General features: G+C 53.8%; 1 protein-coding gene across 2 annotated transcripts in view; it reads left to right on the forward strand.

The window, feature by feature from the left end:
- Positions 1 to 16,232, forward strand: part of DNAH17 (dynein axonemal heavy chain 17) — a 155,801-nt gene that overhangs the window by 109,730 nt on the left and 29,839 nt on the right. For both annotated transcript variants that reach the window (XM_055388775.2, XM_055388774.2), the window contains 10 exons: positions 1,702 to 1,968; positions 3,771 to 3,932; positions 6,693 to 6,926; positions 8,054 to 8,218; positions 9,477 to 9,572; positions 9,733 to 9,950; positions 10,528 to 10,735; positions 11,056 to 11,171; positions 13,872 to 14,064; positions 15,007 to 15,242. In XM_055388775.2, coding sequence (XP_055244750.2) covers positions 1,702 to 1,968; positions 3,771 to 3,932; positions 6,693 to 6,926; positions 8,054 to 8,218; positions 9,477 to 9,572; positions 9,733 to 9,950; positions 10,528 to 10,735; positions 11,056 to 11,171; positions 13,872 to 14,064; positions 15,007 to 15,242 — 1,895 coding nt within the window. The remainder of the gene's footprint in view (positions 1 to 1,701; positions 1,969 to 3,770; positions 3,933 to 6,692; positions 6,927 to 8,053; positions 8,219 to 9,476; positions 9,573 to 9,732; positions 9,951 to 10,527; positions 10,736 to 11,055; positions 11,172 to 13,871; positions 14,065 to 15,006; positions 15,243 to 16,232) is intronic.

Here is a 16,232-nt window from a genome sequence, read left to right on the forward strand (position 1 = left end):
CCTGGGATTACAGGTGCGTGCCACCATGCCTGGCTAATTGTTGTATTTTTTGTAGAGATGGGGTTTCACCATGTTGGCCAGGTGGTCTCTAACTCCTAACCTCAGGTGATCCACCCTCCTCGACCTCCCAAAGTGCTGGGATTACAGGTGTGAGCCACCGTGCCCGGCCTGTTTTTTAATTTTTTTTTTTCTAAGACAAATAGACATTTTCGGCTGGGCACGGTGGCTCACGCCTGTTATCCCAGCACTTTGGGAGGCCGAGGTGGGCAGATCACTTGAGGTCAGGAGTTCAAGACCAGCCTGGCCAACATGGTAAAACCCTGTCTCTACCAAAAATACAAAAATTAGCCGGGCATGGTGGCACATGCCTGTAATTCCTCAGGAGGCTGAGGCAGGAGAACTCCTTGAACCCGGGAGGCGGAAGTTGCAGTGAGCCAAGATTGCGACACTGCACTCCAGCCTGGACAACAGAGTGAGACTCTGTCTCAAAAAAAAAAAAAAAAGAAAAAAAAGGAAGAGTAAGACATTCTCACCACTTTTAACATCTAGTTCGGTGGCATGAAGCACATTCACGCTGTTGTGTGACCATCACCACTGTCCCTCTCCAGGACCCTCTCATCTTCCCAAACAGAAGCTCTGTCTCCATTAAACAACTCCCCATTCCCCCAGCCCCGCCCCTGGCAACCTCCATTCTTCTTTCTGTCCCTGACTTTGACTACTTTAGGGACCTCATGTAAGTGGAATCACACGGTATTTGTCCTTTCGTGTCTGGCTTATTTTACTCAGCGTCATGTCCTGAAGATCTGTCCGTGCTATAGCATGTGTCAGAATTTCCTCCCTTTTTAAGACCAAATCATATTCCATTGCACAGATGGACCATGTTTTATGTACCTGTTCGTGCATGAATGGACACTTGGGTTGTCCTGATGGCTGCTGTGAACCTGGCTGTGCTCTGTTCAAGGTTTTGGGTCTCCTGCACCCTTCTTTTATTCTTTTCCTTAGAGACAAGGTCTTGCTATGTTGCTCAGGCTGGTCTTGAGCTCCTGGCCTCAATCGATCCTCCCACCTCGGCCTCCCAAGGCCCTAGAATTACAAGCATGAGCCACCGCACCTGGCCTATGTTTCTTAGAAAGTTGGCCCTGTGGGCCGGGCACAGTGGCTCACACCTGTAATCCCAGCACTTTGGGAGGCCGAGGCGGGTGGCTCACAAGATCAAGAGATTGAGACCCTCCTGGCTAACACAGTGAAACCCTGTCTCTACTAAAAATACAAAAAATTAGCCAGGCGTGGTGGTGGGCGCCTGTAGTCCCAGCTACTTGGGAGGCTGAGGCAGGAGAATGGCGTGAACCTGGGAGGTGGAGCTTGCAGTGAGCCGAGATTGCACCACTGCACTCCAGCCTGGGCGACAGAGCGAGACTCCGTCTCAAAAAAAAAGAAAAAGACAGAAAAAAGAAAGTTGGCCCCGTGGCGGCGTGTGCCTGTAATCCCAGTTACTTGGGAGGCTGAGGCAAGAGAATTGCTTGAACCCAGGAGGCGGAGGTTGCAGTGAGCCGAGATTGCGCCGTTGCACTCCAGCCTGGGCGACAGAGCGAGACTCCGTCTCAAAGAAAAAATGGCCCTGTGCTCTGGGTGGTTGTGGAGGATGTCTCTAATTGAGCATTTTTTTACCAAGGCCCCTAAGTGTGTCCTCACTCCGTCCAGATCGACCTCGCTGCTCAGTACATAAAGGCTGCCGTGAAGAACATTCCCTCAGTGTTCCTGATGACAGACTCCCAGGTGGCCGAGGAGCAGTTTCTGGTGCTGATCAATGACCTGCTGGCCTCAGGAGAGATCCCCGGGCTGTTTATGGAGGACGAGGTGGAGAGCATCATCTCCTCCATGCGACCCCAAGTCAAGTCCCTTGGCATGAATGACACTCGGGAAACATGTTGGAAGTTCTTCATCGAAAAAGTGCGCAGACAGCTCAAGGTGAGGCTCCCGTCTTCGGCAGGGCCTCAGGAGCCCAGCTTGGTGCCCGTGGCCTACAGGGTATGGGTTTTTGCTCTGCATAGAGCAGGAGGACTGATCTTTCACAGGATGTGAAATCCTGTTAGGAGAGAGTGAGGGGTGGGTGGGGCTGTCTGATGAACCGGAGCCTGGAGACTTTTTCACGTGGGTCGTTAGAGGTATCTTGGGGCCAAAAGAAGTGTTTTTACAGTCGTCCTTTGGTATCTGAGGAGGTTGGATTCCAGGACCCCCATGGATACCAGAATCCATGGAGGGATGGATGCTTAAGGCCCCAATATAAAACAGTGTCATATTTTTGAAGATGCTCCCCTCTACTTTAAATCATTTCTAGATTACTTATAATACCTAATATAATGTAGAATGCTATGTAAATAGTTGTTATACTATATATTTATTTGTATTATTTTTTATTGTTATATTTTTTTTAACAATTTTCAGTCCATGGTTGGTTAAATCCACAGATGTGGACAGACAACCGACTCTATGTGGACCCCCTCCCCACACACAGCTAGTTTAAGTAGATAAATGCACCTTGACTCTCTCTCTTTTTTTTTTTTTTTTTTTTTTGAGATGGAGTTTCACTTGTCACCCAGGCTGGAGTGCAATGGCGTGATCTTAGCTCACTGCAAACTCTGCCTCCTGGGTTAAAATGATTCTCCAGCCTCAGTTTCCTGAGTAGCTGGGATTACAGGTGCCCACCACCACACCTGGCTAAATTTTATATTTTTAGTAGAGACAGCGTTTCACCATGGTGGCCAGGCTGGTCTTGAACTCCTGACCTCAGGTGATACACCTGCCTCGGCCTCCCAAAGTGCTGCCTGACCACACCTTGACTTTCGACATTGCCTCTAGGGTAAGCAGGCTAAACTCCCCTAGTAGGACAGAGAACCCCTTGGACCTATTGGCCCCGTCCTCTCCAGAGTTCAGTGGTGCTGCCCTTTGCAGGGTGCCAACCCCATAGCTCTCCTGGGCACCTGCCGGCCATCGTTTTCCCCTGCTTGACTCAGAGCAGGGGCCCTCCCTCCCCTCTGTGGGCTGCATAGCCCAATTAGTGAATGTTATCTGTGAGCCAAAGGCGTCCCCTGATGGGCGCTGCCTGCTTCTGGATCCTCTTTGGTGCCCTGCCAGTGCCGGCTGTGTCCCACACCCTCACGTCATCACGCAGTGAGGGGTGCAAAGTCAGCCAAGCAGCGAGCCACTCCCATCAATGGCAGTGTCCGTGCAACACCTACGCCACAAAAGGGGACCAGAGAGCAAGGGCAGCTGGGAGGCTGAGAACCATGACAAGGGAGGTCCTCATCTAGCCAGAGAGCCCCCCAGGCCTGTCTCCACAGCACCTTCTCCAGCTGGGGTCCCAGGGACTCCCTGCCCTTTCTGGGAATTAGCCACTATCCCTCAGGGCCCAGCGGGAACCCTTCCTGCTGAACCGAAGGGCTTGGAGCCCGGCCCGTTCTGGGGCCTCATCTGCCCAATGTGGATGCCCACTCCCCATTCCTTCCTTTGCCCGGCCTGTTTTAGAGAGCCAAGGGCCCCTTCCAGAGGGATTGGGACTGCTAGCGAGAGGCATGAAGCCAGATGAGCATTTATCCACGGCAATGCAGCGGCCGCCCTTCAAACCCAGAACCGGGACTGTGCTGCCCAGGCTCTGAGCGGCTGAGCCCGGCAGGGCGCGTTGCTTTCTGGCAGAGCTTTCTGCAGAGTGATGGATTAGGCCCCAGCACTGCAGTCCCAGTAGGCAGCGCATCTGTGTCTCCCACACCCAGGTGATCCTGTGTTTCTCCCCTGTGGGCTCCGTGCTGCGGGTACGAGCCAGAAAGTTCCCAGCTGTGGTCAACTGCACGGCCATCGACTGGTTCCACGAGTGGCCAGAAGATGCGCTGGTGTCCGTCAGCGCGCGCTTCCTGGAGGAGACCGAGGGGATTCCGGTGAGTCACTGGGGCCACCTCTGCCTGAGCGTAGAGCCCAGAGGACAAGGACAGGCCCAAGGGCTGGCTCCCTGGGAGAGAAGGGCGCTGGGATTAGGGTGAGCCAAGTGAGGCGTCCGCCTTGGGCTCAACGTTTAAGAGACTGCCAGAAACTCAGGCATCAAGATAAGTGAGGTTTTAATGTAATATTTTTGAAAATCAAATTAGCGCTAAAATATTCTGATGAACAAACCATCAGAGTTGTAAACCAAGGTGGGCTGTTGGGTTTTTTTGTTTCATTGTCCTGCAATCCTGTGCCAGGGAGGGGTGGTTTCCAGTCAGCCCCGGCGCGGCCAAGGCTCCAGGGTCGGTTCAGGAAGGCTGAGGACACGCAGCGTGTGGACAGATCGGGCGACTCAGGCTTTCTGCCTTGCCTCGAGCACTTGGCTGGAGAGCCTGTATTTGCTAGAATAAGTATACACAAGGGCACACACCATTGCTTTGTGCACCTCAGAGGAAATGACAGGTCCGACATTCTCTTGCAGTCTCTTTTCATTGAAAGATGGTGCCCAAGGCTGGGGGCGGTGGCTCACGCCTATAATCCCAGCACTTTGGGGGGCCAAAGCGGGCAGATCACTTGAGGTCAGGAGTTCGAGACCAGCCTGGCCAACATGGTGAAACCCCATCTCTACCAAAAATATAAAAAAATTAGCCGGGTGTGGTGGTGCATGCCTGTAATCCTAGCTACTCCAGAGGCTAAGGCAGGAGAATCTCTTGAACCCAGGAGGCGGAAGTTTCAGTAAGCCAAGATTGTGCCACTGTACTCCAGTCTGGGCAACAGAGCAAGACTCCATCTCAAAGAAACAAAAAATAGTGAAAGATGGTGCCCATGTTCACTGTTTGAGCTCAATGCTTGCCTGGAAATTACCCGTAAACCCTGGCTCACTTTTGACCAACTCAGTAGGGGGGATGAGCAGCCCTTGGAATAAACCTCCCTTTATTACTATCTCTTGTTTCTTTTGAACACATATCCAGTTATTAAGTAGGACAGAATAAACCTGAAACTAGCTTCTCTTTTTCCTAGTTTTTAAAGATGGGAAAAAGAGCCTACTTGCCATTAGAGCATTCATTTATGAGACTGGCCACTCCCAGGAACTGTGCAGTTCAAAGGTGTCCCTTGGAGCATAGATTTGGGTTTCTAGTTCCCAAGGCAGAGACTTCCTAGAAACAGGCATTGGCCCCACCACCAGCACTATATATATATATACCCTGAAATGTCTGTGTTGGATGAATTCATTACTTTTCAAAATGTCCTGAATTAAAATTAACATTGCTGAGACAATTTCTGGGGCAAAGCTCCCAGTGCCTGCCTTCAGGTAGGTGGGCAGGCCCAGAGGGCTGGGGAAAGAAGTTCTAAATCCCAGGACCCAGCCTTGGTAATGAACAATAAATATTTGCAGAATTACCTGGGATATGAAAACACATTCTCAGCCTTGTACTTTTTCAGGTATGCAGGTATGTGAATGCATGTGCACGTGCATAGAGGCAGGTACGTGAATGCATGTGCACGTGCATAGAGGCAGGTACGTGAATGCGTGTGCACGTGTACACAGGCAGGTACGTGAATGCGTGTGCACGTGTACACAGGCAGGTACGTGAATGCGTGTGCACGTGTACACAGGCAGGTACGTGAATGCGTGTGCACGTGTACACAGGCAGGTACCTGAATGCGTGTGCACGTGTACACAGGCAGGTACGTGAATGCGTGTGCACGTGTACACAGGCAGGTACCTGAATGCGTGTGCACGTGTACACAGGCAGGTGTGTGAATGCGTGTGCACGTGTACACAGGCAGGTACGTGAATGCGTGTGCACGTGTACACAGGCAGGTACGTGAATGCGTGTGCACGTGTACACAGGCAGGTACGTGAATGCGTGTGCACGTGTACACAGGCAGGTACGTGAATGCGTGTGCACGTGTACACAGGCAGGTACGTGAATGCGTGTGCACGTGTACACAGGCAGGTACGTGAATGCGTGTGCACGTGTACACAGGCAGGTACGTGAATGCGTGTGCACGTGTACACAGGTACGTGAATGCGTGTGCACGTGTACACAGGCAGGTACGTGAATGCGTGTGCACGTGTACACAGGCAGGTACGTGAATGCGTGTGCACGTGTACACAGGCAGGTACGTGAATGCGTGTGCACGTGTACACAGGCAGGTACGTGAATGCGTGTGCACGTGTACACAGGCAGGTACGTGAATGCGTGTGCACGTGTACACAGGCAGGTACGTGAATGCGTGTGCACGTGTACACAGGCAGGTACGTGAATGCGTGTGCACGTGTACACAGGCAGGTACGTGAATGCGTGTGCACGTGTACACAGGCAGGTACGTGAATGCGTGTGCACGTGTACACAGGCAGGTGTGTGAATGCGTGTGCATGTGTATAGATACAGGTATGTGAATGTGTGTGCACATATACATGTGTGTGTGTGCGTGTATGCATGTGTGTGCATGTATGCGTCTGTGTGTCAGAGATAATGATAATAAGCTCTGCTGTGTCCTGTGCGCTGAGCTAAACCCTTCCATGGTGTAGTGCCCACAAGGGCCCCAGGATCTGTTGCTCTCAGGAGCCCCTTTGGGTAGTTGAAGACACTGAGGTTGAGAGCGGTCTCAGGGCACCTTGTCCAGGGCCCCTGGTGAGTCTGGGGAGCCCCACTTTGCTGATTTGCAGGATGGGGTCCCAGGGATGACTGGCTGTCTCATCTTTGTAGTGGGAAGTCAAGGCCTCCATCAGCTTCTTCATGTCCTACGTGCACACCACCGTCAACGAGATGTCCAGGGTGTACCTGGCTACCGAGAGGCGCTACAACTACACCACACCCAAAACCTTTCTGGAGCAGATCAAACTGTACCAGAACCTGCTGGCCAAGAAGAGAACGGAACTTGTTGCCAAAATCGAGAGGCTGGAGAACGGCCTGATGAAGCTGCAGAGCACGGCTTCCCAGGTAGGAGAGGGGGGCTGGCTGCCAGCTCCTGTGCCATCCCCTGGAGGCCTCGCAGGAGCCGCTACTGTCACAGGCTTCTACGGGCTGGTCACACCGGGGCTCAGCACTGCCTAAAGTAAGATGAGCACGCTTCCTGCCTTTGAGAAGCATTCACTTCTAGGCCAGAGTTAGTATACTTGTGGTAACAAAAAACAGATTCAAAATGCTTTCACAATGTTGATTGTATGGAGGGCGCATTACACGGGGGATGGCACCTGCCCCATGTCTGGTGAGATTTGATCATCATGCCCAGTACAGTCAATACAAATGCATTTGTTCATTCGTAAATGCCATTCATACCATGGGGCCTGGCTCAGAAACCTCCCTGGATCCTTTCCTCCACACCGTATGGATCTTGAAGGGTTCTGCCTGCTTCAAACCTCCTCCATCGTGCAGTCCCGGCTCCTTCATCTTTATTGCCCACCATTGACACCCTGTGAGGAGGCCTGAAAATAGCTGCCACCTCCCTGCTGGAGTTGTGAACAGACTGGGACCTCCCAATTGCTTCCGGGGGAGCTTTCGCACCCCTGCCCCCACCCCCCCGCCAAACTCTCGCTGTCACTCTCCCACCAGCCTGGAGGGGCCCTGGCCAGCCCTGCTCAGCACTGCAACTCACTTGGCATTTGAGACAGAGTCTCGCTCTGTCATCCAAGCTGGGATGCAGTGGTGTGATCATGGCTCACTGCAGCCTGGACTTCCTGGGCTCAAGTGATCCTCCCACCTCAGCCTCCCAGGTATCTGGGACCACAGGCACAGGCCACCATGCCTTGCTAATTTTTTTTATTATTTATACAGACAGGGTCTCACTCTGTTGCCCAGGCTGCAGTTGATATGTTTCTATTCAATCACCTTGCCAACTCCTTTGAGCACCAGGAATGTCTCATACTTGTGACCCTGTGTACGCAGTCAGGGTTTATAACTTACTTTTAAGATATTGAAAAGACTCTCCAAAACGAGTCACTGGGAGTCGTAAGACACGGCCCTGCCGTTCTGCCCCTCTGTGGCTCCCAGCCCTCGTCTGCCCAGTGCAGGGCGGTGTGTGTCGGCTGCGGCCCACGCTTGCTGTTTCTCGGTTTCTCCTTCCCCAGGTGGATGATTTGAAAGCCAAGTTGGCGATTCAGGAGGCTGAGCTCAAGCAGAAGAATGAGAGCGCAGACCAACTGATCCAGGTGGTCGGCATCGAGGCCGAGAAGGTCAGCAAAGAGAAGGCCATTGCTGACCAGGAAGAAGTCAAGGTTGAGGTCATCAATAAGGTAGGTGAAGGCAGCCCAGCGTGGCCTCAGGAAGGCTGCTGCACTGGCCAGGCCTCCCGGGCTTCCCCGTGTGGTCAGGTGCCACCGACAGGCGTGGGAAAGGCTGAGACTTACACAGAAGGACAAGGTTCCTAAACCAGTGGGACCCCCGAAGGAGTCTCTCCCAGGGGAGGGCCCCCGCTCAGAAGCAGGCTTTCCTTAGAAAACTCCCATCCCGTGGCTGAGCTCCTCCATGTTCAGCCCCCAGCCCACAGTGGCAGCCTCACCAGGAGCTTGTGAGAAATGCAGGCTCTTGGGCTCCAGCTCAGCTCTGCTCAATGGGGCCTGCATGGTAACGAAATGCCCGCGATCCGTGAGCATGGGAAGGGTTGAGAAGACCTCACTGGAGCCTGGTCCTCAGACGTGCGGCTCCGGGCCCCCCCGCAGAGGGTAGGACGTTACTGGCCTGGGGGTGGGCTCCTTGCTGGTTTGGGGTGGCTGAGGTTGAGAACCACTGCTTAGGGGGAGCGTCTTCATCATCTTTGGAGCCTGAGGGTTACAGCATCATTGGTGCAGCTTCTCATCACCCCTCCCTGGGTGCTTATCAGTCCCACATCTGTGTAATTATTTAAGAGCGTTCCAGTCATTGCCCACTGTCTCCTGAGTGAATGAATGAGTATGTGCATGAATGAAGGAGGTGCTACTTTCTTAGAGGGGTGTGAGCTATACACTCTGAGATGTTCCATTTTGGATGGATTATGAAACAGCCCCAGAAACAATAAGACTGCAAAGTCAGGGTGGTCTCAGTGGCCCCCGGATTTCCCCTCCAGTCTTGGAAGCTCAAGCCGATAGAAGGAACAGTTCCCATTCCAGAATCCCACCCAACTGCTGAGGCATTGCTCATTCTGACCTGAGCGTTGTGGGGCAGAGCAGAGGCGGCAGGGAGGAAGGTGGGCTCCAGACAGGGGCCAAGTACACACAGAGGGATGTCGGCAAAGGAGCACAGTCAGCAAATGCAGCAAATGAGTGGTGGCCGGAGGGGCAGCCTCTCTTATGGAGCTCAGACCTGCTGGGGCCTGGGCCGCCCCACGCCACTGCTGCCTACACATGCACATATGCACATGCATGCACATACACATACATGCACACACACACTCACGCACACATACACTCATGCACATGTGCATACATGCACATACATGCACACACATGCACGTACACGCCCCCACAGGCACATGGACAGGCCTGCAGTAACCTCTCCTGTCCGTCTTCCTTCCAGAACGTCACTGAGAAGCAAAAGGCCTGTGAAACAGACCTGGCCAAAGCAGAACCGGCCCTGCTGGCAGCCCAGGAGGCTCTGGACACTCTGAATAAGGTAAAGGGGGAAGGAAAGAAAGGGGACCCCTGGCCTGGTTGGAGAGGAAGCTGCCTTCGCTGTTGGCATGGGTGGTGACACACTCATGGCGGCTTCCTCGGGGCATCGCCGAGGACCCGGTCCAAACTCCCATCGGACCCATCCCGTCTGTCATTTGCAGAACAACCTGACAGAGCTGAAGTCCTTTGGGTCCCCGCCGGATGCTGTGGTCAACGTCACCGCCGCCGTGATGATTCTGACCGCACCTGGGGGCAAGATCCCCAAGGACAAGAGCTGGAAAGCGGCCAAGATCATGATGGGCAAGGTGGACACCTTCCTAGACTCCCTGAAGAAGTTCGACAAGGAGCACATCCCCGAGGCCTGCCTGAAGGCCTTCAAGTGAGTCGGGGCTGTGGGCCTTGTGGCCGGGGCTTCCCTCCAATTCTCCATCAGGCCAAGGCACGGTGCTGAGGTGAAGCGTGGCCTCAGGCTCCTGGGGCCTGTGGCTCAAAATCTAGGCAGCCCCTTCCCCATACAGCACCCCAAGAACACAGCTGACAAGCTCAGCAGCGGGAACCTTCAGGCTACAGGTCTGAGAGAGAGGCCAGCCAGGCCCCACAGAGGTCAGCGGCACCTGTGAGAGCAGCTGACCACACGAGCACATGCATTGCACACACGAATACCATCCCCAAAATGTGACACCTGCCACGTCATCTCGTCTGCGTCTCTTCCCTCTAACCTTATAGTTTCAGTCTCCTGGTGCCCGACTTGGAAAACTGGGCAATGCCACCATGGGGTAATGGGAGTGGGAGAGCAGAGCCGGTGGGGGGTGGCCTCTAGGGCCAGCCTGACTGTGTGAATCCCAGCGCTACCCCTCCAGAGCTGTGCCACCCTGGGCAAGACACTCAGCCTCTCTGGGCCCGTTTTGCCAGAGCAGGACAGGGTGACGACTCCGGCCTGCTGGTTCGCTCGCTAGGCCCTACCAAGGCAACCCGACGTTCGACCCCGAGTTCATCCGCTCCAAGTCCACGGCCGCTGCCGGCCTGTGCTCCTGGTGCATCAATATCGTCCGCTTCTACGAGGTCTACTGCAACGTGGCGCCCAAGAGGCAGGCACTGGAGGAGGCTAATGCAGAGCTGGCAGAGGCCCAAGAGAAGCTGTCCCGGATCAAAAACAAGATTGCTGTAAGTGCCGGCTCGCTCCCGTCCCTGCGAAACACCAGAGCCGCTTGCTCCCGCTGCCGGTCAATACCTCTGTTGAAAATGGGTTGGCACGGCCCGCCGTCATGAATTATTCAGCAGTGCGAGAGGATGCAGGCAGAGGCAGGGGCCAGATGGTGCCGGGAGCCACTTGGTGTCCTTGGCCTCCATGCTCCAGAGGGCTCTCAGCCTTTGTGGGAGCCTCTTCCACACTCAGCGCTCACAGGGCCCAGCCCTGCTGCCGCTGCAGGGGGCTAGAGATGCCTCGTGGGGTTTTCCAGCAGCTTTCCAACTTGGTTTTGCAGGAACTTAACGCCAACCTGAGCAACCTAACCTCAGCGTTTGAAAAAGCAACAGCTGAGAAAATCAAGTGTCAGCAAGAGGCTGATGCCACGAACAGGGTGATCTTACTGGCGAACAGGTATCAGCTCCTCCCCGAGACCACCCTCCTGCTCTCAGACCCCCTGAAAGGGACAAGCCCAGGCAACTGCCTTGGGAGGAAGAGGAGGGAGCCCAGGTGGAAGCAGCCAGGTTGCCACTTTCACTTCTTGAGCTCAAAGTAATTAGGATAAAACTTGGCCTCTTGCATAGTCAGTGGCCTCCACAAAATATGCCCTGTCGCGTGGTTCCAAGTAACCCACACTGGCCTGGGACACTGGGTCCCACGGGGCTTGATCCGGGGCATTACTCGGTCATAACCCACTTTCAGCCACCACGTGGCTTCCAGGATCCTTTTGCAGGCAGTGGACAGTCATTTCGCGGATTACATCATGGTTTGGGGCTCCAGAGTAGTGTCGTCCACTAGGGATATAATGCCAGGTGCCAGATGTGGATGTGTCACCTTAACTTTTCCAGCAGCCACATTTAAAAAGTACAGAGGCTGGCTGGGCGCAGTGGCTCACGCCTGTAATCCCAGCAGTTTGGGAGGCCGAGGCAGGCAGATCACTGGAGGTCAGGAGTTTGAGACCAGCCTGGCCAATATGATGAAACCCCATCTTACTAAAAATACAGAAATTAGCCAGACTAGCCGGGCGCAGTGGCTCTCGCCTGTAATCCCAGCACTTTGGGAGGCCAAGGTGGGTGGATCACCTGAGAACAGGGGTTCGAGAGCAGCCTGGCCAACATGGTAAAACCCTGTCTCTACTAAAAATACAAAAATTAGCTGGGTGTGGTGTCAGTCGCCTGTTATGCCAGCTATTTGGGAGGCTGAGGGAGGAGAATCACTTGAACCCAGGAGGCGGAGGTTGCAGTGAGCCGAGATCGCGCCATTGTACTCCAGCCTGGGCAACAAGAGTAAAACTGTCTTAAAAAAAAAAAAAAAAAAAAAAGCCAGGCATGGCTGTGCGCACCTGTAGTCCCAGCACTTGGAGGGCTGAGGTGGGAGTTTGAAACCAGCCTGAGCAACATAGTGACACCCCATCTCTATAAAAAAAAAATTTTAAGTACAAAGAAACAGTTATAATTTTATTTAACCCCAAATATCCAAAATATTATTTCAACACGTAACTAATATAAAAATTATCAGTGAGGTATTTCCTGTGCTTGTTTTCATCCTGAGCCCTGACACCCTGCATGTTTTTTTTTTTTTTGGAGACAGGGGAGTCTCAGTCCGTCACCCAGGCTGCAGTACAGTGGCACGATCTTGGCTCTCTGCAACCTCCATCTCCCGGGTTCAAGTAATTCTTCTGCCTCAGTCTCCCGAGTAGATGGGACCACAGATGCATGCCACCACACCCGGCTAATTTTTGTATTTTTAGTAGAGACAGGGTTTCACCATGTTGGCCGGGGTGGTCTCGAACTCCTGACCTCAGGTGATCCACCTGCCTCGGCCTCCCAAAGTGCTGGGATTACAGACATGAGCCACCACGCCCAGCCCCTTCATGCCTTTTAACACAGAGCACATCTCAGAGCAGACCTGCCATGGTCCCAGTGTTTGGGAACCCCAGGGCTGGCAGCTGCCTGCTGGCAGCTCGGGAGTGTGCCTTTCCTGTTCTCACAGGCGAGCACCCGGAGCCTCAGCAGAGCCTGGGGCTGAGTCTGTTCCAGGCCTGCAAGCTGTGTTTTCTCCTCCCCAGTGGGTGGCTGCCACTGATGGGCCAGTTGTCAGCTGTGAGTGCCCCAGGCTGCATGAGGCTGGTCTTCAGGGTGGTACCCCGGGTATGAGGGATTTAACCTCACCTGCCAAATCGAAGTGGTCTCTAGGTCACTGGGAAGTAAGGGCTGCTCAGATGGTGCCACAGACAGACCCTCAGTGGCTCTAACAGGCAACCTGGACTTGCAACAAACATGCCAACGCTTTCAGACCCGTGGTGTGCCTCTGAGGGTCAGGGACCAGTCCTCAAGATGGTGGCCCGAGAAGCACGAGGCGCATCGTGGAGTCCCCATTCCATGCAAGGCCAGGTGCCTTCTGGATGCCACATTGTTCTGTGGCCACTGTGGTCCTCACCCGGGCTCTGTCACCAGCTGGTCGAGATGGTGCTCTGTGGTATCTGGCAGCATCTTCAGCACAGGAGAGAGGCAATCAAATGGCATCAGCCATAGCCGGGTGTCAATGTGGGCAACTTGGGTGTCAATGCGGGCGACTTGGGAAGAGGAAACACAGCATTCCTAAGGGCTGCCAAGGAGTTTTTTGTTTGTTTTATTTTTTGTTTTTGTTTTGAGATGAAGTCTTGCTCTGTTACCCAGGCTGGAATGCAGTGGCCCAATCTCGGCTCCCTGCAACCTCCACCTCCCGGGTTCAAGCAATTCTCCTACCTCGGCTTCTTGAATAGCTGGGATAACAGGCATGGGCCACCGCACCCAGCTAGTTTTTTGTATTTTTAGTAGAGATGGGGTTTCACCATGTTGGCCAGGCTGGTCTCGACCCCCTGACCTCAAGTGATCCACCCGCCTCAGCCTCCCAAAGTGCTGGGATTGCAGGCGTGACCACCACGCCCGGCCACAAAGCATGATTTGGGCTTCTCTAAAGCATTTCCTCCCAAAAGCATTTTCATCATCGAGCCACTGAGCCAGGTGCAGACGGGAAACTCTGAAGATTCACAGAGGTGCAGAGGGGGAGGCTTGTCTGGTCCAGTCCTCTCACTTATGCAAATATGTTTTATTCTCTCTCATTCCACTTCAGGCTGGTGAGGGGATTAGCATCGGAAAACATCCGCTGGGCTGAGTCTGTGGAGAACTTCAGGAGCCAGGGGGTCACACTGTGTGGGGACGTCCTGCTCATCTCTGCCTTCGTGTCCTACGTGGGCTACTTCACCAAGAAATACCGGAATGAGCTGATGGAGAAATTCTGGATCCCTTACATACATAACTTAAAGGTAAGGAGTGGAGTCCTGGCCGGGCGCGGTGGCTCACGCCTGTAATGCCAGCACTTTGGGAGGCCGAGGCGGGCGGATTACTTGAGGCCAGGAGTTCATGAGCAGCCTGACCAACATGGTGAAACCCCATCTCTATTAAATTTAAAAAAAAAATTAGCCAGGCTTGGTGGGGGGCGCCTTAATCCCAGCTACTGGGGAGGCTGAGGCAGGAGAATCACTTGAACCTTGGAGGCGGAGGTTGCAGTGAGCAGAGATCACACTACTGCATTCCAAACTGGGCGACACAGCAAGACCCTGTCTTAAAAAAAAAAAAATGGAGTTCTACTCATCACTCGGGAAATTTGGGGAGGTCCCAGCAGGGCAGAACCAGCCACATGGCACCTTGACTTCCGTGATGAGGCTCAGGCCCCTTTGGGGATAAGAATGTGGCCCAGTGGCATTGCGCGGTGGCTCACGCCTGTAATCCCAGCACTTTGGGAGGCTGAGGCAGGCAGCTCACCTGAGGTCAGGAGTTCAAAACCAACCTGGCCAACATGGTAAAACCTCGTCTCTACTAAAACTACAAAAATTAGCTGGGCATGGGTGGCGGGCACCTGTAATCCCAACTACCCAGAAGGCCAAGGCAGGAGAATCTCTTGAACTCAAGAGGCAGAGGTTACGATGGGCCAAGATCACACCACTGCACTCCAGCCTGGGTGACAGAGTGAGACTCTGTCAGGGGGAAAAAAAAAAACGTGGCCCGGTGTTGCTGTGCTGACATCGTTTCTGGCCGAGTTACAAAGCTGCTCTGTCCAGAGTGATGGAAATGGCTGGCTTCTCCCAGGTCGTCCTGCTGGTCCGCCCCTAACCGCAACACCAGGCAGAACATTATTTGGAGAGCTATTTTCTAGCAAGTAATAAGGTCGCATTACCCCTTCTAAGAAAGTGTGTCTCCCTGGGCAGGTCCCCATCCCGATCACGAATGGCCTGGATCCCTTGAGCCTGCTGACAGATGACGCGGACGTGGCCACCTGGAACAACCAGGGCCTCCCCAGCGACCGCATGTCCACCGAGAATGCCACCATCCTGGGCAACACCGAGCGGTGGCCACTGATCGTGGACGCCCAGCTCCAAGGAATCAAGTGGATCAAAAACAAATACAGGAGTGAACTGAAAGCCATCCGCCTGGGACAGAAGAGGTGTGTGCGGGCGCAGGACCTGGGCCGAAGCCCGCCTCTGCTTGGAAGCACGCCTTAGGCATTCCATATTGGTTCAATGGATGGGCGGGTCTTTGAATACAAGTACTAGCCCACAGGTTTTAAATTTGGCCTGGGGAACAACAGCAGTAGTAAAGAATGAAATGAGGAGCTCTTTTCCCTTCCCCTGTCCCCATCACCTGCTGCTCCTGCAGGGAAAGGAGAGTGAGATGGAGGCTCAGGCCTGGGGTTGCCTCCCGCTTGGCTATTTGCTGGCTGGGAGGTTTGAGGCTGGTCATGTTCTTGGGTCTCGTGGTCTGTGTTCTCATCACAGTTGAGAAACAATGGCTATAACGACACAGGTACAGTGATGCCCTGCTTCCTAGTGGTGCTGGAAAATCCAGTGGCGGGTGGATATGAAAACATTTGTCTCTGTGGCCATAAAGCTACTCATAGCTGCTTCCAGCCCGGGCGTGGTGGCTCATACCTGTAATCTCAGCACTCTGGGAGGCTGAGGAAGGAGGATCGCTTGAGCTCAGGAGTTTGAGACCAGCCTGTGCAACATAGTGAGACCTTGTCTCTCCAAAAAAAAAAAAAAAAACAAAACAAAAAAAAAAAACCTAGTTGGGTGTGGTGGCATGAGCCTGTAGTCCCAGCTACTCAGGAGGCTGCGATGGGAGGATCACTTGAGCCTGGGAGGTCAAGGTTGCAGTGAACCCTGCTCATGCCACTGCACTCCAGCCTGGGCCAGAGAATGAGACCCTGTCTCAAAAAGCAAAACTGTTTCTATTTTCATCTCCACTCCCATAAGAGCACATGGGCAGTTTACAAAGAAGCCCCTCGGCTCCTTTCAGGAAAGGGCGAGCTGTTGGGAACAAGTTGTGGGCTCCTAGGTCACCCCTCGCTTGGCGCTGTCTCGCTCAGAGGGCAGGGGCTGCTGGTTGGCGCGTGCGCACCGTTCCATCATGAGGCCCTCTGCCATGAACCAGCTTC

The sequence above is a fragment of the Gorilla gorilla genome, chromosome 4 (assembly GCF_029281585.2).
Source record: "Gorilla gorilla gorilla isolate KB3781 chromosome 4, NHGRI_mGorGor1-v2.1_pri, whole genome shotgun sequence".
Classification (NCBI taxonomy): domain Eukaryota; kingdom Metazoa; phylum Chordata; class Mammalia; order Primates; family Hominidae; genus Gorilla; species Gorilla gorilla.